The sequence below is a fragment of the Carcharhinus amblyrhynchos genome, chromosome 13 (assembly GCF_965287045.1).
Source record: "Carcharhinus amblyrhynchos chromosome 13, sCarAmb.v2.hapA, whole genome shotgun sequence".
NCBI lineage: Eukaryota > Metazoa > Chordata > Chondrichthyes > Carcharhiniformes > Carcharhinidae > Carcharhinus > Carcharhinus amblyrhynchos.
In genome coordinates, this window is record NC_137336.1 from 74,328,465 (window position 1) to 74,346,602 (window position 18,138).

Here is an 18,138-nt window from a genome sequence, read left to right on the forward strand (position 1 = left end):
GTTTCATGGGTAGCATCAGTTTAGAGGGATATGGGCAAATTAGGACTAGTTTATTCGTTAAAAACTTGGTATTGTGGACAAGTTGGGGCCAAAAGGCCTATTTTCCTGTTGTAAAGCGCTATGTTCAATTGACTCCACTTGCCCTGACCATTTATCATAGAATCCCGAAAGTGCAGAAAGAGGCTATTCACTCATTGAGTTTGCACTAACGTGAGAAACAGCTGACCTTCCACCTGATCCCATTTACCAGCACTTAGCCCATAGCCTTGAATGTAATGATGTGCCAAGTGCTCACTCACGGTACTTTTTAAAGGATGTGAGGCAACACCTTTGCCACCCTCACAGGCAGTGAATTCTAGTCTGAAACTAACTTTTGGGAAAAATGTTTTTCCTCATATCCCCCTAAACTTCCTGCTGTCATCTTGAACTTGTGATACCTCTTGATTGACCCTTCAGCAGCTAATGCTTACCCACTCTGTCCATGTCCCTCAATCTTGTTCATCTCAATCAGGACACCCCTCAGTCTTTTCTGCTCCAACTAAAACAACCAAAGCCTATCCAGCCTCTCTTCAGAACTTAAATGTTCCATTCTAGGCAGCATCATGATGAATCTCCTTTGCACTCCCCAATGCAGTCACACCCTTTCTATGATGTGGCGACCAGAACTGCACGCATAGCTATGGCCTCAGCAAAGTTCTGTACAACTCCAATATGACTTCCCTACTTTTGTAACGTATGCTTCGATTGATAAATGCAAATGTCCCGTGTGCGTTTTTCACCACACTACTAACATGCCCTTCCATCTTCAGACATCCATGGACAAACATGCCAAGGTCCCTTTGCTCCATAGAACTTCAGGGTGTCTTTACATCCATTTAGTAATTCTTTTTCAAATTACTCCTTCCAAAGTGTATCACCTCACACCTTTCAGGGTTAAATTCCATGTGCCACGTATCTGCCTATTTCACCTCCCATCTATATCATCTTGTAGCCTAAGATACTCAACCTCTTTGTTTACCACCTAGCAAATCTTTGTGTCATTCACAAATTTACTAATACTAGCCCCTACATAATCATACATGTCATTTATATAAATAACAAATAATAGGAGACCCGGCACAGATCCCTGTGGTACACCACTGTACACTGGCTTCCAGTCACTAAAGCAGGCTCCACCCATAGAATGCTTCCTTCGTCCCTAAGAGGCCCTATTCTTTGTCTGGTTATCCTCTTCCCATCGATATATTTATATATCTTGAGATATTCCCGAGGTTTACCGACCAGAGCTTTCTCATATTCCCCTTTGCTTTCCTGATTACTTTCTTAAGCTTCACCCTGCACTCTATGTACTTCACTAACCTCTCTGCTGATTTGCTCCCCTTGTACCTGCTAAAAAGGCTTTTTTTTAGCCTTTTCGTTGCATCCTGACTATCTCTGGTAATCCATGCCTCTGTAGGCTTGTTACTCCTTACTGTCATCCTAGAGGGTTCTACCTAATGTTGGGGAATACCCTCCCAATTTCCCTCCCCCACCACTGCTGTTCTGTAGATTTTCCCACTAGTCAGTGTTTCAGTCTACCTTGGCCAGATCCTGCCTTATTTTACCAAACTCCCCTCTCCAGTACAAAACATATTTTTGCACCTTTCTCCATAAATTGTACCAGGTTATGATCGCTATCACTAAAATGCTGCTGCTGCCACCCCGCCGCCGCCGCCCCCCCCCCCCCCCCCCCCCAGCCGCTTACATAATGGCCAATTTCTCCTGTACACATTTCAAAAATCCATTGTGTCCAAAGCCTTAACCTATATTTAGCTGAACTAATGTTAGGATAGTTGACATCTATAATTATTTTTACATAAGTCTGCACATTGTGCATATATTTGCTCCTTAATTTCCCATACACTATCCTGGGCTCTAAAATAAACATCTACTAATGTCGCTGCCCGTTTTGTTTTCTTCCTAAGCTCAAACCACAAAGATTAATTCAATTCCCCATCCTTCCTAATGTATGGTGCCCAAATCTGCTTAGAGTATTCCATATGGAGCCTAACTTTGCATTCTTATACTCCAGTCCTCTAGATATAAAGGCCAGCGTACCACTAGTTTTCTTAATTATTTTCTGCACTTAGTGTTGGCATTTTAAAGATCTGTGGACCTGAGCCCCCAAATCTTTTTGGACATCTGCTGTGTTCACATTACCATTGAGAAAGTACTCTGTGTTATCTCTTTGGTGCAGACTGCATAACCTCAAATTTGCTTGGGTTATAATCCATGTTCCACAGTTTTGTTCATTCACCTCATCTATCAATATCACTTTGTAATTTTATGTTATCATCCACACTGCTTATATTGTGTCATCTGAAAATTTAGATATGACTTTCTATACCATTATCCACGTCATTAATAAATCATGTGAACAAATGAGCCACAAAATAGCCTTGTGGAAACCATTAGTTCTATCCAGCCAATTTGAGTACCTACCCACTTTCTGTTGCCTGCCACTCAATCAATTCTCCAGCCATATTAGTAATTTGCCATCAATTCCATGAGTTTCTACCTTACTTAGTAGTCTCTCATGTGGGACTTTATCAAAGGCCTTTGTCAGTCCATCCAAACAATATCCATAGACATTGCCCTGTCCACTCCTTAGTCAGGTATTCAAAAAAAAAAGCAATGAAGTTTGTCAGACATTATCTACCTGTCATAGATCCATCTTGGCTCTTTCTGATTAACTGAAAATTTTTGAGATGTTCCATTCCCTTATCATTCATTATAGACTTCCAACAATTTCCTCACCACACTGAGCTACACAAAACCCTGGTTAGGCCAAATGGTCTGCAAATCCTGGGTGTTCTCTTTCTGCCGTCTTAAAAAACGGAATTACACGAGCAATTGTTCAGTCCAAGAGGACGATTCTTGAATCTAGGGAGCTAGTTAAGACATAAACGGTGACTGGGATTGTCAAAGTTGTGCAAAAGCTGAAGTAAATCCTGCTGTTTTTTTTTTCAGCGGGGGTTTTCAAAATTAATCTCCCACACTCGGTCCACTGCAGAGTGTATTACTTTGAATCTCATTAAAACTTTTCGGGAAGGGTCCTATATCCACTAGAGAGGCCAGGAGCATAGCACTGAGCACGCCACTGCACATGCGCCAAACTGTCAACACCGAGATCGGTGCACACGCAGTAGTCCCGCACTGCCAACCACCTGCTTGATGGCCAGCTCGATTGCTGACTGACACCTTCTCCCCCCACGTACTCACAAACCGATCGCTGGCCCCCTGGTGTGTCCAGGAAGCCCCACCCCCTCCTGCCTGGCAGTCCTGATCTCCTGACCACCCCGCCATCCAATCGCCTCCTTCCCTCCCTCCCTCCTTCCCTCCCTCCCTCTGTCACTGATCACAGTTCAGAGTTGCAGTGAGACCCCCCCCAGCCCTCAGAGGCCCTCGCCCCATCTGACCTCGTTCATTTGGCACTGCCTGATAGACAGTACGAAGGTACCTCTTGGACATTGCCAGGTGTCAGACTGGTGCTGACAAGTGCATGGCGGCCATCTCTTTCCCCCTCCTTATCTCTGCGCCCCTTGGGGGCCTGCGTGGACCCCCTTCACTCTAGCAATGTCGGGCCACCAGCTCCCCATAAGTAGGAAGCAACTGTAAACGCCGCTGGAGTGAAACACTCCTGGTGGGCGGAAGGGGGAGGGAGTGATGACGCTTGGGGGCCCAAAGACTTGAGTCTCAAGCCTGCTAATTACGAGCATATCCTGATTTGAATTAACTATACAGCTCCGCGCCGATTTCTAATGCAGAGCTGATGACACAGGAAATCCGGTGGCCGGAGACGTACGGAGGTAGTGGCGTCCAGCGGGAATTTCACAACACGCTTTCTGCTTGAGTCTCCTGGCCTGCTGCCAGCAGGCTGGGAGAACCGCCCCCACTGTGCTGTCCTACTTCCTTTAACTCCCTCAGATGGAAGCTGTCAGGTCCTGGAGATTTGTTGCACTTCAGTTCATTTAATTTCCTCATTATCAGTGATTAACTTGCATGAATTGTATTTATTCCCTGTTCACAATCCACTGTTAATTTCCTTGGGACACGCGGCAAGCTATCCCCCTCTTCTACTGTTAATACTGAGGCAAAGTAATCATTTAACATGTCATCATTTTCCCATAATGATATCCCAATTTCAGTCTTTTTAGTGGGCCAACATTACTCTTGACCACCTGTTTTCCCTTCATGTAACTATGAAATTTATTCTCATTGATCTTGATGTCCCTTGCAAGTCTCTCGTCATAATTCCTTTTAGAAATTCTTATGAGCCGCTTTGTGACCCTTTGTTGGTCTTTGTATCTTCTCTTTTCGTAGGATTTGTGCTGCTTTTTACTTTTTTGTAGCCCCTTTGTAGTTTAATGCTGTCCATTATCTCTTTAATTGTCCAGGGCTTTTTTTTTTGGTGAGGTAGAACATTTCCTTTTCAGAAGTATAAACTGGTTCTGTATTGCATTAAATGTTTCTTTAAACATCGTCCACTGTTTTTCTGTTGTTTTGCTCATTCACTGATTTTTGCCAGTTTCTGTCTCGCCACATTAAAGTCAGCAATACCAAAATCTAAAATGCTAGCAGTTGATTCATGCCTTTCGCTTTCAAATGCTACATTAAACTTGATCATGTATGACACTATTTGATAAATGGTCCCGCATAACTGTGTTACCAACTAAATCAGGCTCGTTATTAAAAAATCCAATATTGTTTGTCCCCTTGTTGCGTCCAGGACATAACACTTGGGAAAATGTCTCAGACGTATTTCAGAAGTTCACTTCTATTTTGACAGCTGCTTGCCTGCCTCTCCAAACTATATTAAAATTAAAGTTCCCCCATTATTACTGCTCTGTCTTTGTAACTCAAAGAACAACACAGCGCAGGAAACAGGCCCTTCGGCCCAACGAGCCTATGCCGCCGTTTTAACATTGTGAGTGCCCTGTTCTATCTATGACCTTTGTCTACACCTATTGGACTCTACAATAACAGAACCATAACCAGATTGAGGGTCGACTAATTTAGGGACAATTTTTTAGCTCCAATCAGCCTAAGAGCACGTTTTTGGGGTGTGGGAGGAAACCAGAGCACCCGGAGAAAGCCCACGCAAGTACGGGGAGAATGTGCAAACTCCCACAGACACTGGCCCAAATCCATATATCTGCACAACAAACAGTGATAGTCACTGAGCTGTTGCCCGTCAGCTGGTCCAGTTTAAGCGTACACTTAACGACGTGAAGCACTAGGCAACTCTCGAAGCAACATCCAACAGCAGCTCTCACACGACCCACCGCGTGTATGCCCCTTTTTGGACAACAAGGCGGACCGAATCACCTGTGGATCAAAAGAAAAGACATCAATAAACATGCACAACTTATACAGACATTCACAGAATCCCCAGAAGCTCAGAAGTAAGACAAGTGAGCCATAAAATATGTTGGAAGGTCCATAGGAATCAGTTGATTCCCAGGAACGTCCCGAGGCTCATGGTCCTTATTTAGAACAGTCTCCTGTATCCCTCCATCTCTAGTCCACTCATGTGCCTATCTAAGTAAACCTTAAACAACTCTAGCGTGCCTGCCTCCACAACCCTCACTTGCCTAATTTCTGCATTTAACAATCTAGCACTTCAGAATTGCTCCCGAGAGAGACAGCACCTATTACAGTTTCAAATAGAAAAGAGTAAGAATTTTTGATGCGTTTTCAGGTGAATTTTCTTGATCAGTATGTTCCCTGCCAATTAATGTTGGATCGAATCCTGGGAAATAAACTAGATCAATTCCATACATCCAAAATTGTGTATGAAAAATTTCAATGAGGTATGTAGAGAATAAGGCCGATTGTGTTTAAAATTAGAGAATTTAAGACTTTTTGTAGAAAGCTCTACATTCAGTAAATACTAGAATCAAGTGAAAATTTGCATTTTTTCTCATCTATTATTCATTTTTGAGTGACTGTTCCATTAACTGAAGCTTAAATTTATGTGAGCCTCTCTTGAAGCTGTGAAATCTATTTGATAACATACATCGAGACAGGATGTAGAGGTTCTATTTATTCCAGTACAACTGACATTGAAAACCACTTTCTATCTGTTTGAATTGAAGATGTTCAACAGAAACACAAGGATATACTCCAGAAAGAAACAAAAACACTGAAAATGAACACTATCCTAATGAAGAAGCAGGTTAAGCATTTCCCATTGGTTGATCGATACGCTGAGCTAACAATCATTTCTAATGTTCGAGATCGGACACTTGTAGAACATGAACTGCTGGCAAGAGGCCGAGACCATGAAGAGTGGAGAAAGAAACATCTCCGGAGAGAACTGGAAAAAATCCGTGCGGATCAGTTGTTCCAGAGTAGCTTTTCTTGGATAGGCTTTTTGTTCCAGAAAGTAAAGAGTTTATTTTGGCAATCCAACTCCGGAAGTTCTGCAACAGTGAGTGGAGTCCCAGGAATTGGAAAAACAACAATGGTACAAAAGATTGTTTATGACTGGGCCAGTGGGAAAATATACTCGCACTTCCAATTTGTTTTCAGTTTCAGGTTCCGGGATTTGAACATTATTAATTCTAGAATAAACCTGAGGAATCTGATACTTGATCAATATCCTCACTTTGACAATGTTCTGGGAGAGCTCTGGAAGAACCCAGAGGGATTACTTTTTATATTCGATGGTTTGGATGAATTCAAGGACAGGATTGATTTTGCTGACAGTCGGAGAAATACAGAACCTCAGTATATGTGCACAGATCCCGAACACTGGTGTGAAGTGTCTGACATTGTGTACAGTTTAATACAGCACAAGCTGCTCCCAGGATGTTCAGTGCTAGTGACCAGCCGTCCCACTGCATTACATTTATTGGAAAAGGCTGAGATCAGTGTCTGGGCTGAAATCCTGGGATTTGTTGGTAATGAACGAAAGGAATATTTCTACAAGTTTTTTGAAGATCAGACAGTGGCAGCAGCAGTCATCAAATATGTGGAAGAAAACGAGATTCTTTACACCATGTGCTATAACCCTTCTTGCTGTTGGATCCTCGGTCTGTCACTGGGCCCCTTCTTTAAACACGCCGACAGGAAAGAGGAGAAAGTTCCTAAGACCGTCACCCAATTATATTCTTACTATATTTACAACATTATGAAAAACCATAGCCCAGAGATTGAAAACCCCCGTGATGTGTTGCTGAGGCTAGGTGAAATGGCCTTCACAGGCATCTCCGAGAAGAAGATTGTGTTTAGCAATGAAGATTTAATCAAATACCATCTGCAACCTACCCAGTTCCTGTCTGGGTTCCTGGTGGAACTTTTGGAGAGAGATGATTCTGACCAGAGCGTGGTTTACACATTTCCACATCTCACCATGCAAGAGTTTGTAGCTGCACTCGCACAATTTCTGATGACAGATACTGGGGACATCCCGAAACTCCTCAGTGAATACCACAATGAAGAAGATGGGCGATTTGAGATATTTCTCCGTTTTGTTGCTGGTCTCTCCTCCCCACACGCAGCTCAGCCCCTGGAGAAGTTTCTGGGTCAGTTTTCGCATCAAACAACCTGCCAAGTGATTGACTGGGTGAAGAAGCAGGTTGAAGGACAGATTGGAAACACAGAGCGTGAAGCTGATAAAACAAACCTCCTGAACACATTCCACTACCTGTTTGAGTCTCAGAATAAAGTACTGGCTCAGACCACGGTGGGATCTGTGGAAAAGCTTACATTTAGTGAACTGCGACTGACCCCGATTGACTGCACAGTTCTGTCTCATGTTATTGGACTCTGTGATACAATAAAACACCTTGATCTGCAGAACTGTTACATTGAGCGTGAAGGACTTCAACGGCTAGAACCTGTACTGCACAAATGTGTTGTGTTGAGGTAATTTTTTTTTGTCTTTAACTTTTTAGGCTATTGTGGAAAAGTCATGGATTGAATTATTTTGCTGGGTAAAAGTAAATCCGAGAGAAATGGATTCAGAAATTGGATTGGTGATTGTGGTGAATCTAAAATGAATCCTGTAAACAATATTACAGTATATTCAATAAAACCTGAGTTCCTCGAATGTTAGCTTCCCATTCAAGGGTGGTTTTGACTCTCAATACACTCAACTGGATTAAGAAACTCTTTAAAGGTTCACACAGACTGTACTTCAGTTAAAAAAGGCAAAATTTTCTGTCAGTCTCAATATATTGGGAGTCAAATACAGTGACATTGTCAATGATAGAAAAACTTGATCATTAACTTCTAACATCTTTTCAATGCATTTGATAACCTCAGAGAGAGATCTTAGCCAGAGATTTATTCAATTTGTTTCTCAATTTGTTTGTATTCAGATTAGGGATTAATGAGCTGCACGATTCAGGAGTGAAGCAACTGTTAGCAGCTTTGTGCAATCCGGTCTGTAGAATACAGGAATTGGGGTAAGTAACAAACTGTATGTGAGGTTTTTTTCTTAAAATCTGGGGCATCACATGATGTAAGCATGGGAGTGGCTGTATTTTTGAGAGCTCTGGAGCTACTCATCTTTTAACCTTTTATTTAACAACACGGAATTATTTGACAGGGAGCCGAGTTTAACTAAAGAAAATTGTTTGAGGCAGTCAGAGACAGTTGGCAAGGAGCCCAGTTTGCAGTGGCTGTTTCATGTGTGAGCGGGCCTTTGCTTTGGCTGTACTGTAGGCATCAAAATGATGGCTGCCATTGTGAATGAAGTTATGGACAATGGTCTTGATGCCCCAGCATAGATTATTGGTGCTCACTTTGATAAGATGCAAGATATCTGGATGTGAACGGATAAAGCAGAGAAAAGAATCCTATCAGTCGATGGGGCATTTTTGTCGGAAGGAGCTCATGATCAGTCCTTGTCAATCCTGCTGCAAGGTATGTCAATATCCTGGTTGATTCGGGTATTTGGGGCTGAAGAAGGAGTATCCATGTTCTGAGTCTCCAGACCAGAGCTCTAGGTGAATTCCCAGTTGACTTTGAGCACTGGCTGTTAGGCTTTATAATGTCAAGTTGAGACTGAGCCTTTTGAGGTTGATAGAGCACTTGCTATTTGATTTTTGATACCTGGGGTCAGTCAAAGACTCCGACCTCTGTTCCCATGTTGTCTTATCCTCTATCAATTCAACGGAATCTCGACAGTGCAGAAGGGGGCCATTTAGCCCACTGAGTCTGCACTAACTCTCTGAAAAAGTGCTCTGTCTAGGCCCACTCCCCCACCCTATCTCTGTAACCCTGTTCATTGATCACGGTTAACTCACCCCACGCAGTCAGCCAAAGTTGGAATTGAACCCGAAACCCTGGTACTGAGGCAGCAGTGCTAACCACTGTGCCACCAAGAAGAGCTGGAGGTGACTGGACATGACGAGTCTTTGCCACCCACTGGGGCCTAGGTTTCTTTTTACCAGAGCTTCAGGGCAATGATGTGGTAGAGATCTGCAGGCTTTGCTGAAATTCTGGATGGGTCCTGGATATTCGTCCATGAGCTTGTCACACATTTAGGAGGGAACCGAGTGTAGGGTGTTGAAATTTGCTGATGACACCAAGATTGGGGGAAAGGCAAATTGTGCGGAGGGTGTGGAGAGTCTGCAGAAGGATCTAGATAGGCTGGGTGAATGGGCCAGGAAATGGCAAATGGAATTTAATGTTGGCAAGTGTGAGGTGGTCCACTTTGGTAGGAAGAATGGTAGGAAGGACTATTACTTACGTGGCGAAAAACTGCAGCAGGCGACGGTGCAGAGGGACCTCGGGGTCCTTGTGCATGAGTCGCAAAAACCCAGCCTGCAGGTGCAGCAGGTGGTCAGGAAGGCGAATGGGATGCTGGCCTTCATAGCGAGGGGGATTGAATATAAAAGTAGGGAGGTCTTGCTGCAGCTGTATAGGGCATTGGTGAGGCCGCAGCTGGAGTACTGTGTGCAGTTTTGGGCGCCGCACCTGCGCAAGGATATTTTGGCCTTGGAGGGAGTGTAGAGGAGGTTTACTAGGCTGATACCGGAGTTGAGGGGGTTGAGCTATGAGGAGAGGCTGAATAAACTAGGCTTGTACTCGTTAGAGTTTAGAAGAATGAGGGGAGATCTCATTGAGACGTATAAGATGATGAATGGGATGGATAGGATAGAGGTGGAGAGACTCTTCCCGCTCAAAAAAGACAGTAGGACTAGGGGGCACAGCCTCAAGATAAAGGGGGGGCGGTTTAGAACGGAGTTGAGGAGGAACTTCTTCACTCAAAGGGTGGTGAATATCTGGAATTCTCTGCCCGTTGAAGTGGTGGAGGCTGCCTCGCTAAATATTTTTAAGAAGCGGGTTGATGGGTTTTTGATAAGAGAGGGGATTAAGGGTTATGGGGAGAGGGCGGGAAAGTGGAACTGAGCCACGACAGATCAGCCATGATCTTATTGAATGGCGGGGCAGGCTCGAAGGGCCAGATGGCCTACTCCTGCTCCTATTTCTTATGTTCTTATGTTTCCAAGCTCCATTGATCGTTGTATTATCCTGTAGTTCGTCATTAACCCTTTTCATTGTACCGCTGATTTTTTTTGTTATTGCGTTTTATCCTGACAAAGGTGTATGAACAAAGAAAACTACACCGCATGATCAGCCCTGTTGGCCCCCCAAGCCTGCACCGACCACGCTGCCCAACTTAACTAAAACCGTCTACGCATCCAGGGACCATATCCCTCTATTCTCATCCTATTCGTTTATTTGTCAAGATGCCCTTTAAAAGCCACTACTGTATTTGCTTCCACTACTCCCCTGGTAGTGAGTTCCAGGCACTCACCACTTCTGTGTAAAACATCTGCCTCATACATCTCCTTTAAATCTTACCCCTCGCACCTTAAACCTGTCCTCCGAGTAATTGACACTTGCACCTTGGGAATAAGCTTCTGACTATCCACTCTGTCCATGCCTGTCATAATCTTGTAAACTTCTATCAGGTCACCCCTCAACCTCCGTCATTCCAGTGAGAACAAACCAAGTTTCTCCAACCCCTCTTCATAGTTAATGCCCGCCATACCAGGCATCATCCTGGTAAATCTTTTCTGTACCCTCTCCAGCCTCCAATTATTTCTGGTAGTGTGGCAACCAGAATTGAACACTCTATTCCAAGTGCAGCCTAACTAAGGTTCGATAAAGCTGCAACATGAGTTGCCAATTTTTTAATTCAGTGCCCTGGCCTATGAAGGCAAGCATGCTGTACGCCGCCTTAACTATTTTCTCCACCTGCATTGCCAGTTTCAGTGACCTGTGTACCTGTACACCCAGATCCCTTTGCTTTAAGAACATAACATAAGAAATAGGAGCAGGAGTAGGCCATCTAGTCCCTCGAGCCTGTCCCGCCATTCAATAAGATCATGGCTGATCTGTCGTGGCTCAGTTCCACATTCTCGCCCTCTCCCCATAACCCTTAATCCCCTTGCCTATCAAAAACCTATCAACCCACGTCTTAAAAATATTGAGCGAGGCAGCCTCCACCACTTCAACGGGCAGAGAATTCCAGAGGTTCACTACTCTTTGAGTGAAGAAGTTCCTCCTCAACTCTGTTCTAAACCGCCCCCCCTTTATCTTGAGGCTGTGCCCTCTAGTCCTACTGTCCTTTCTAAGCGGGAAGAGCCTCTCCACCTCTATCCTATCCATCCCACCTCTATCCTATCCATCCCATTCAACATCTTATATGTCTCAATGAGACCTCCCCTCATTCTTCTAAACTCTAATGAGTACAAGCCTAGTTTATTCAGCCTCTCCTCATAGTTCAACCCCCTCAACTCCAGAATCAGCCTAGTAAACCTCCTCTGCACTCCCTCCAACGCCAAAATATCCTTGCGTAAGTGCGGCGACCAAAACTGCACACAGTACTCCAGCTGCGGCCTCACCAGTGCCCTATACAGCTGCAGCAAGACCTCCCTACTTTTATCTTCAATCCCTCTCGCGATGAAGGCCAGCATCCCATTCGCCTTCCTGACCACCTGCTGCACCTGTAGGCTGGGTTTTTGCGACTCATGCACAAGGACCCCGAGGTCCCTCTGCACCGTCGCATGCTGCAGTTTTTCGCCACGTAAGTAATAGTCCTTCCTACCATTATTCCTACCAAAGTGGACAACCTCACATTTGCCAACATTAAATTCCATTTGCCAGTTCCTGGCCTATTCGCCCAGCCTATCTAGATCCTTCTGCAGACTCTCCATGCCTTCCGCACAATTTGCCGTTCCACCAACCTTGGTGTCATCAGCAAATTTCGACACCATACACTCGGTTCCCTCCTCCAGATCATCTATATAAATGGTAAGTAGCTGAGGCCCGGGCACTCCACTAGTCACCAACCGCCAATCCGAATAGCACCCATTGACCCCCACTCTCTGCCTCCTATTTGACAGCCAATCCTCTATCCACGCTAACACCCTACCCCCAACTCCATGTCCCCTGACCTTCTGCAATAACCTCTTGTGAGGCACCTTGTCAAACGCCTTTTAAGGGTTCTGTCATTTACTATATATTTCCTATCTGTATTAGGCCTTCTAAAATGCATTACCTCACAATTGTCTAGGTTAAACTCCATCTGCCATCTCTCCACCCAAGTTTCTATATCCTTCTGTATCCTCTGATGGTCCTCATCACTATCTGCAAATCCACCAATCTTTGTGTCATCCGCAAACTTACTAATTAAACCAGTTACATTTTCCTCCAAATCATTTTCTATATTACAAATGGCAAAGGTCCTAGCACTGAACCCTGAGGAATGCCACTTGTCACAGCCCTCCATTCAGAAATGCACCATTCTACTGCTACCCTCTTCTTTGACAGAGCCAGTTTTGTATCCACCTTGCCAGCTCACCTCTGATCCATGAGACTTCACCTTCTGCAGCACTCTGCATGAGGGACCTTGTCAAAGGCCTTACTGAAGTCCATGTTAACAGCATCCACTGCCCTACCCTCATCAATCATCTTCATCAAAAAACTCTTTCAAGTTAGTGAGACACGACCTCTCCTTCACAAAACCATTTTACCTCTTACTTCCAAGTGGGAATAAATCCTGTCCCGAAGAATCCTCTCCTATAATTTCCCTACCACTGATGCAAGAAGGCTCACTGACCTGTAATTACCTGCATTATTCTTGCTACCCTTCTTAAAAAAAGGAACAATATATGTATTATATGATATATGAACTCAGAGACATTTGTTGCCTACCACCCTGAAAATCAGGATTGCCCTTTTTTTCTCTCTGATCTCATCCACTGGTATGCTCTGACAGTGGAGCAAGGAAGGCCTTAGTTTACTGTGCATTATCATTTGCATTCAACGTTGATATTGATGTGTGGTGCTGGGGGAGCAGGGTGGGTAAGGGATCTGCCCACTCTGTTTCTGGCCCTGAGGTAATTTCTCATCCTTGGAATTCAATGTTTGCAAATCAAGATATTTTGTTTTGGGGGTTGTTGTTGGCCTTCATTCTAATCAGGAGAATGCTAAATTAGTCGTATGATATGAGGGTTGACTGATATTTACCTGGTCTTTTTTATGTGCTGTAAGCATTGTGGGAGTATTTTATAGATGATACCAGTTGCACCACAGCAGGGTGGCAGGTTGGTGGTCGGTATGCAGCTGGTTGTATGGCCTATAAGTACTGATGGGGGAAGGAGGGAAAGTCTGTTGCAGCTATTGGTGTTGCTTTTTATGTACTTTTGTTATTTTGGGATTAGGTGTTTTAGGGTTTTATAATCTCTGAATAGCTCCTTTTATGGTTCAGACAGACTATACATCCTGGGAAAAGATGTTATATTTTGGCTTTAACACCTTCAAGGTGGCTGGAATGGGGAAGCATTCTTTAGTGCTTGCCCAAGTATGGCTTAAAACTCCCTGGTGGTCTAACTGTCATTTCACCCTTGTTAATATCCTGAATTTTTTGTGGTTGAATAGTGGCAGTAGCTAATTTGAAGTAGGCTTTTTCAAAGTGGGAGCCATGATCTGCATATGGGCTGTGTGCAGGTGCTAAAAGGATCGTGGCGTTCCCCAAAGATCATTTAACTGAGGTGCCAAGAACCACACACTACTCTAAATGCAGCCAAACCCTCATTTTTTTTCCTCCATTGGAAACTATGCACCAAACAGGGGATGTATAGAGTGAAGCACTGAGACCATTAGCAGCTTGTCTCAAGTAGAAGAGATTTTGTCTCATGTTCTGGCTGGAGAAGCTGACTGCTGTACACTGAGAGCTGAAATAAACATAATTAATAGTAGTCTCCGACTCTGAAACACAACAGTTGAGGTGGTCAGCATGCCCTGCACATACATGTGGAGCCAAGTGCCCTGAATGTGTGTGCTTTTGACATAGATTCACTTGGAGGCAAGCTTCTTTCATGAGCCGCACAAGGACTGTGAACATGGATCATTGGAAACGACCAAAGATAGTGTACCAATCGACAAGGATCCCACATCAGAATCTACTGCAGAGAGTTGCTTTACAGAGTCCACAACAGGACAGAACAGTGCTACTGTTAGCACTGTACAGAACACCAGGGCCTCTGGAGATGAACATCTACAAAGAAAAAATTAAAAGCAAAAAAAAAAGCAGTGTAAAAATAATTTCTTGAGGTATGGTTTTGATAGTTGTGCAAAATTAGGATGCAAAGCCATAGAATCGTCGAGATTTCAAGCAGAGAAACAGGCCCTTCTGTCCAACTTGTCCATGCCACCCTTTCTTTAAACATTAAGTTAGTCTCAATTGTCTGCATTTGGCCCATATATCTGTGTATCCATGTAAAAGTCTAAATGCTTTTTAAAAGACAAAATTTTACTCTACTACTACCTCTGGCAGCTTGTACTCACCACCATCTGTGTGAAAAAAATGCCCTTTGGACCCTTTTTTAACTCTTCCCTCTCACCTCAAACCTATGATCTCGTGTTAGACTTCCTTTGGGAAAAGATGTTGACTGTCCAACTGATCCATGCCCCTCATTATTTTATAGACTGCTATAAGATCACCCGTATGTCTCCTATGCTCCAGGGAAAAAGTTTCAATCTATTCAACCTCTCCTTATAACTCAAAACGTCAAGTTCCAGTAGCATCCCAGTAAATTTTTTCTGCACTTTTTCTAGTTTAATAATATCCTTTCTATAATGGCATGACCAGCACTGTCCAAAGTATTCCAAATGTGGCCATACAATCAAAAAGTTGTACAAGACACAAATGTGTCTTGTACAACTTCAAGTTGTCCCAACTCCTGTATTCAGTGTTCTGAACAATGAAACCATGCGTGCCGAGTGCCTTCTTCACAACCTTGTCCAGCTTTGATTCCACTTTCAAGGAGCTATGTACCTGTACACCTAGACCTCTCTCTTCTATAACTCTCCCCAGCATCATACTATTAACTGAGCATATCCTGCCCTGGTTCGATCAACCAAAATGCATTACCTCACATTTATCAAAATTAAACTCTATCTGCCATTCATCAGTCCACTGGCCCAATTGATCAAGATCCTGTTGCAATCCTAAATAACAGTCTTCACTTGTCCATTGTGCCACTAATCTTGGTGTCACCTGCAAACTTACTAACCTTGCCTCTTAAATTCTCTTCCAAATCAATAATATAAATGACAAATAACAGTGGATCCAGCACCGATCCCTGAGACACACCGCTGGTCTCAGGCCTCTGTCTTCTTCATCAAGCCAATTTTGTATCAATTTGGCTACCTATCCCTGGATCCTGTGCAGTTTGACCTTATGCAACAACCTGCCATGAAGTACTTTGTCAACGGTCTTGCTTAAGTTCATGTAAACAACATCAACTGCTCCGCCTTCATCTTCCTTCTTGGTTAGCCCTTCAAAAAACTCTATCAAATTTGTGAGACATGATTTTCCACTCTCAAAGCCTTGCTGACTCTCCCTAATCAGTCCTTGCACCTCCTAAATGCCTGTAGATCCTCTCAGAATACCTTCTAACAACTTAGCCACTACAGATGTGAAGCTGACTGGCCTGTAGTTCTCAGGCTTTTCCCTGCAGCCCTTCTTAAACAAAGGGAAAATGTTTGCCACCCTCCAGTCTTCACGCATATCACCTCTGTCTATTGATGATTCAAATATCTTTGCAATTTCCTCCCTAGCAGTAGGTGTTATAGGTAGGAAAATACTGGCGTATAGCAAAATCCTCAAAACTGCAAAAACATCTGAAGACTAAGCATGGAGATCTAGGAAACAAATCCTTGTTTTTTTTTAAATAAGGTGCGCCAATAACTGAAATCATCAGCTCAAATTCATAGCAGAAATTTAACACCGAATGACAAAGAACAATTAGTCTTGTACATGGTAGCTTACCACATACCTAAAGAGAACGTGCCCCATGCTGTTGCAGGGAGATTAATTCTCCCTGCAGCATTAGACATGACTCTCACAATCCTAGGTTTTTCAGCTGACCTCACATCTAAATGCATCCCACTTAGTGATAACAGTGGCTCAGCAAATTAGTGATATAGGTGAGAATTTAGAAATATAGCTTATTTCTCATTTAAAGCCAGCACAGTCCTTCTTAATACAACTGTGGGAAAGGACAGACGTTACAGATTGTGCAGTGTTGCTAGTTTACATTAGATATGTTCGGCACAAGTTTTTGATATGCTGTGCTATTTGGCATTACCAACAAACACATTTGCCACACAACTCTTTGAAGCATTGAGTAGTTGTGGTTGGAAACTGAGTGCTTTACTGGGTTAATTGTCGAGGAATCACAAGCGATTGGGTTGCCAATGTGACTGGGCAAAAAAGTGGAGTTATAAGGATGAAGGGAGCAGCTGGTGAGGGCATTGTCTGGAAGCATTCCTTCATTCGTTGCGAAGCATTGGCTTGAAAAGGAATTCCATCCAATCTTGAAGTGGAGTTGAAAGGAACTATGGAAGTTGTGAATTTCATTAAACGCAGCGCACTCTATACCACGCTTTTTGAGTCTTTGTGTTCCGAAATAGGGGTCGAGCACGCACACTTATTGTTCCACACTGAGGTACGTTGGCTGTCAAGGGGTCAGCTGCTTGGCAGAATTTATAAACTGAGCTAAGAAATCCACACTTTCCTCCTCAAGAAATTATCCCCTCAGATTGATTCATTTGCTGAGGAAAGTTAGATGCTAACTCACCTTGCAGACGTCTTTTCAATTCTAAATGAACTGAACCTAAAGTTGCAAGGGAAGGATGATTACTTTTGGCACTGGGAAAAAAATAGATGCTTTCCAGAAGTCATTGAAAGTTTTGCAAGTGCAAGTAAAAAGCCAAAACTGCTGCATGTTCCACACAACGCTACGGCACATTGAAGTAAACAGTTTAGTAAGGGAACTGTCAATAGACTAACAGGTTGTTTTCAGTCACGTCTGACAGTGCCGAGCGAAAGTTTTTGTTGCTACTTTCCAGAGAAGAAGTTTCAGATTTTGAAAGCAGAGGTGGGTGGAAAATCCCTTTGCATTTGAGACCACAGAATCAATTATCATCTTGCAACTGATTGCAGGTAAGGAGTCTGAACTGTTCCACCTGACCTGTGACAGCGCATTAAAAACATGCCACAAATCCATGAGGTCATCAGCATTCTGGATTACTATCTCCCAGAAGTCAAGTGCTGAGTAAAACAAGCATCATGTTGCTATTGCTGTACATAATGTCCTACATGTGTAAGTTGCAATTTTCTATTCTCACAAAAGTGAAGACTGCACAGAGGAACTGAGCTCTGCACCTAAGATGTGTGTTGCCCTCTCATTTTATGAACCTGATTTGAGAGTGATTGTGCAAACCAAACAGACTCATCTGTCTCATTAAATGTAGGTGAACGTGGCGCGAGTCCCGAAGGTTGGACATTTGGCAAAAGTGGGCCCCGAGGAAAACAGTTTGAAAAACGTGACTTTAAAGATTTGCTCCGAGGATGTACGCCTAAAGATTTTCCATGAGTTCTGTAACACTGTTGCAGTTATCCTGTCTGGTTGTTTACCACTGAGCCAATTGTGGCCAGGCCCTGAAGGACTCAGCTGCTGGACTGGGACTGTGGCGGGTGATGAGGCGACCAACAAGAGGGGAAAAACATACTTGACCTCATCCTTATAAATCTGCCGGCTACAGATGTTACCCTGATTTCTCTCA

The 18,138-nt window shown here is 43.6% G+C and overlaps 1 protein-coding gene across 3 annotated transcripts in view; it reads left to right on the forward strand.

The window, feature by feature from the left end:
* The window catches only part of LOC145351987 (NACHT, LRR and PYD domains-containing protein 3-like), an 87,003-nt gene that overhangs the window by 32,475 nt on the left and 36,390 nt on the right, over nucleotides 1-18,138 (forward strand). For 2 of the 3 annotated variants that reach the window (XM_080201837.1, XM_080201838.1), the window contains exons 6-7: nucleotides 6,138-7,911; nucleotides 8,367-8,453. In XM_080201837.1, coding sequence (XP_080057963.1) covers nucleotides 6,138-7,911; nucleotides 8,367-8,453 — 1,861 coding nt within the window. Of the gene's footprint in view, nucleotides 1-4,903; nucleotides 4,967-6,137; nucleotides 7,912-8,366; nucleotides 8,454-18,138 lie in introns of those variants that run through there. The other variant, XM_080201839.1, reaches the window with a different exon arrangement.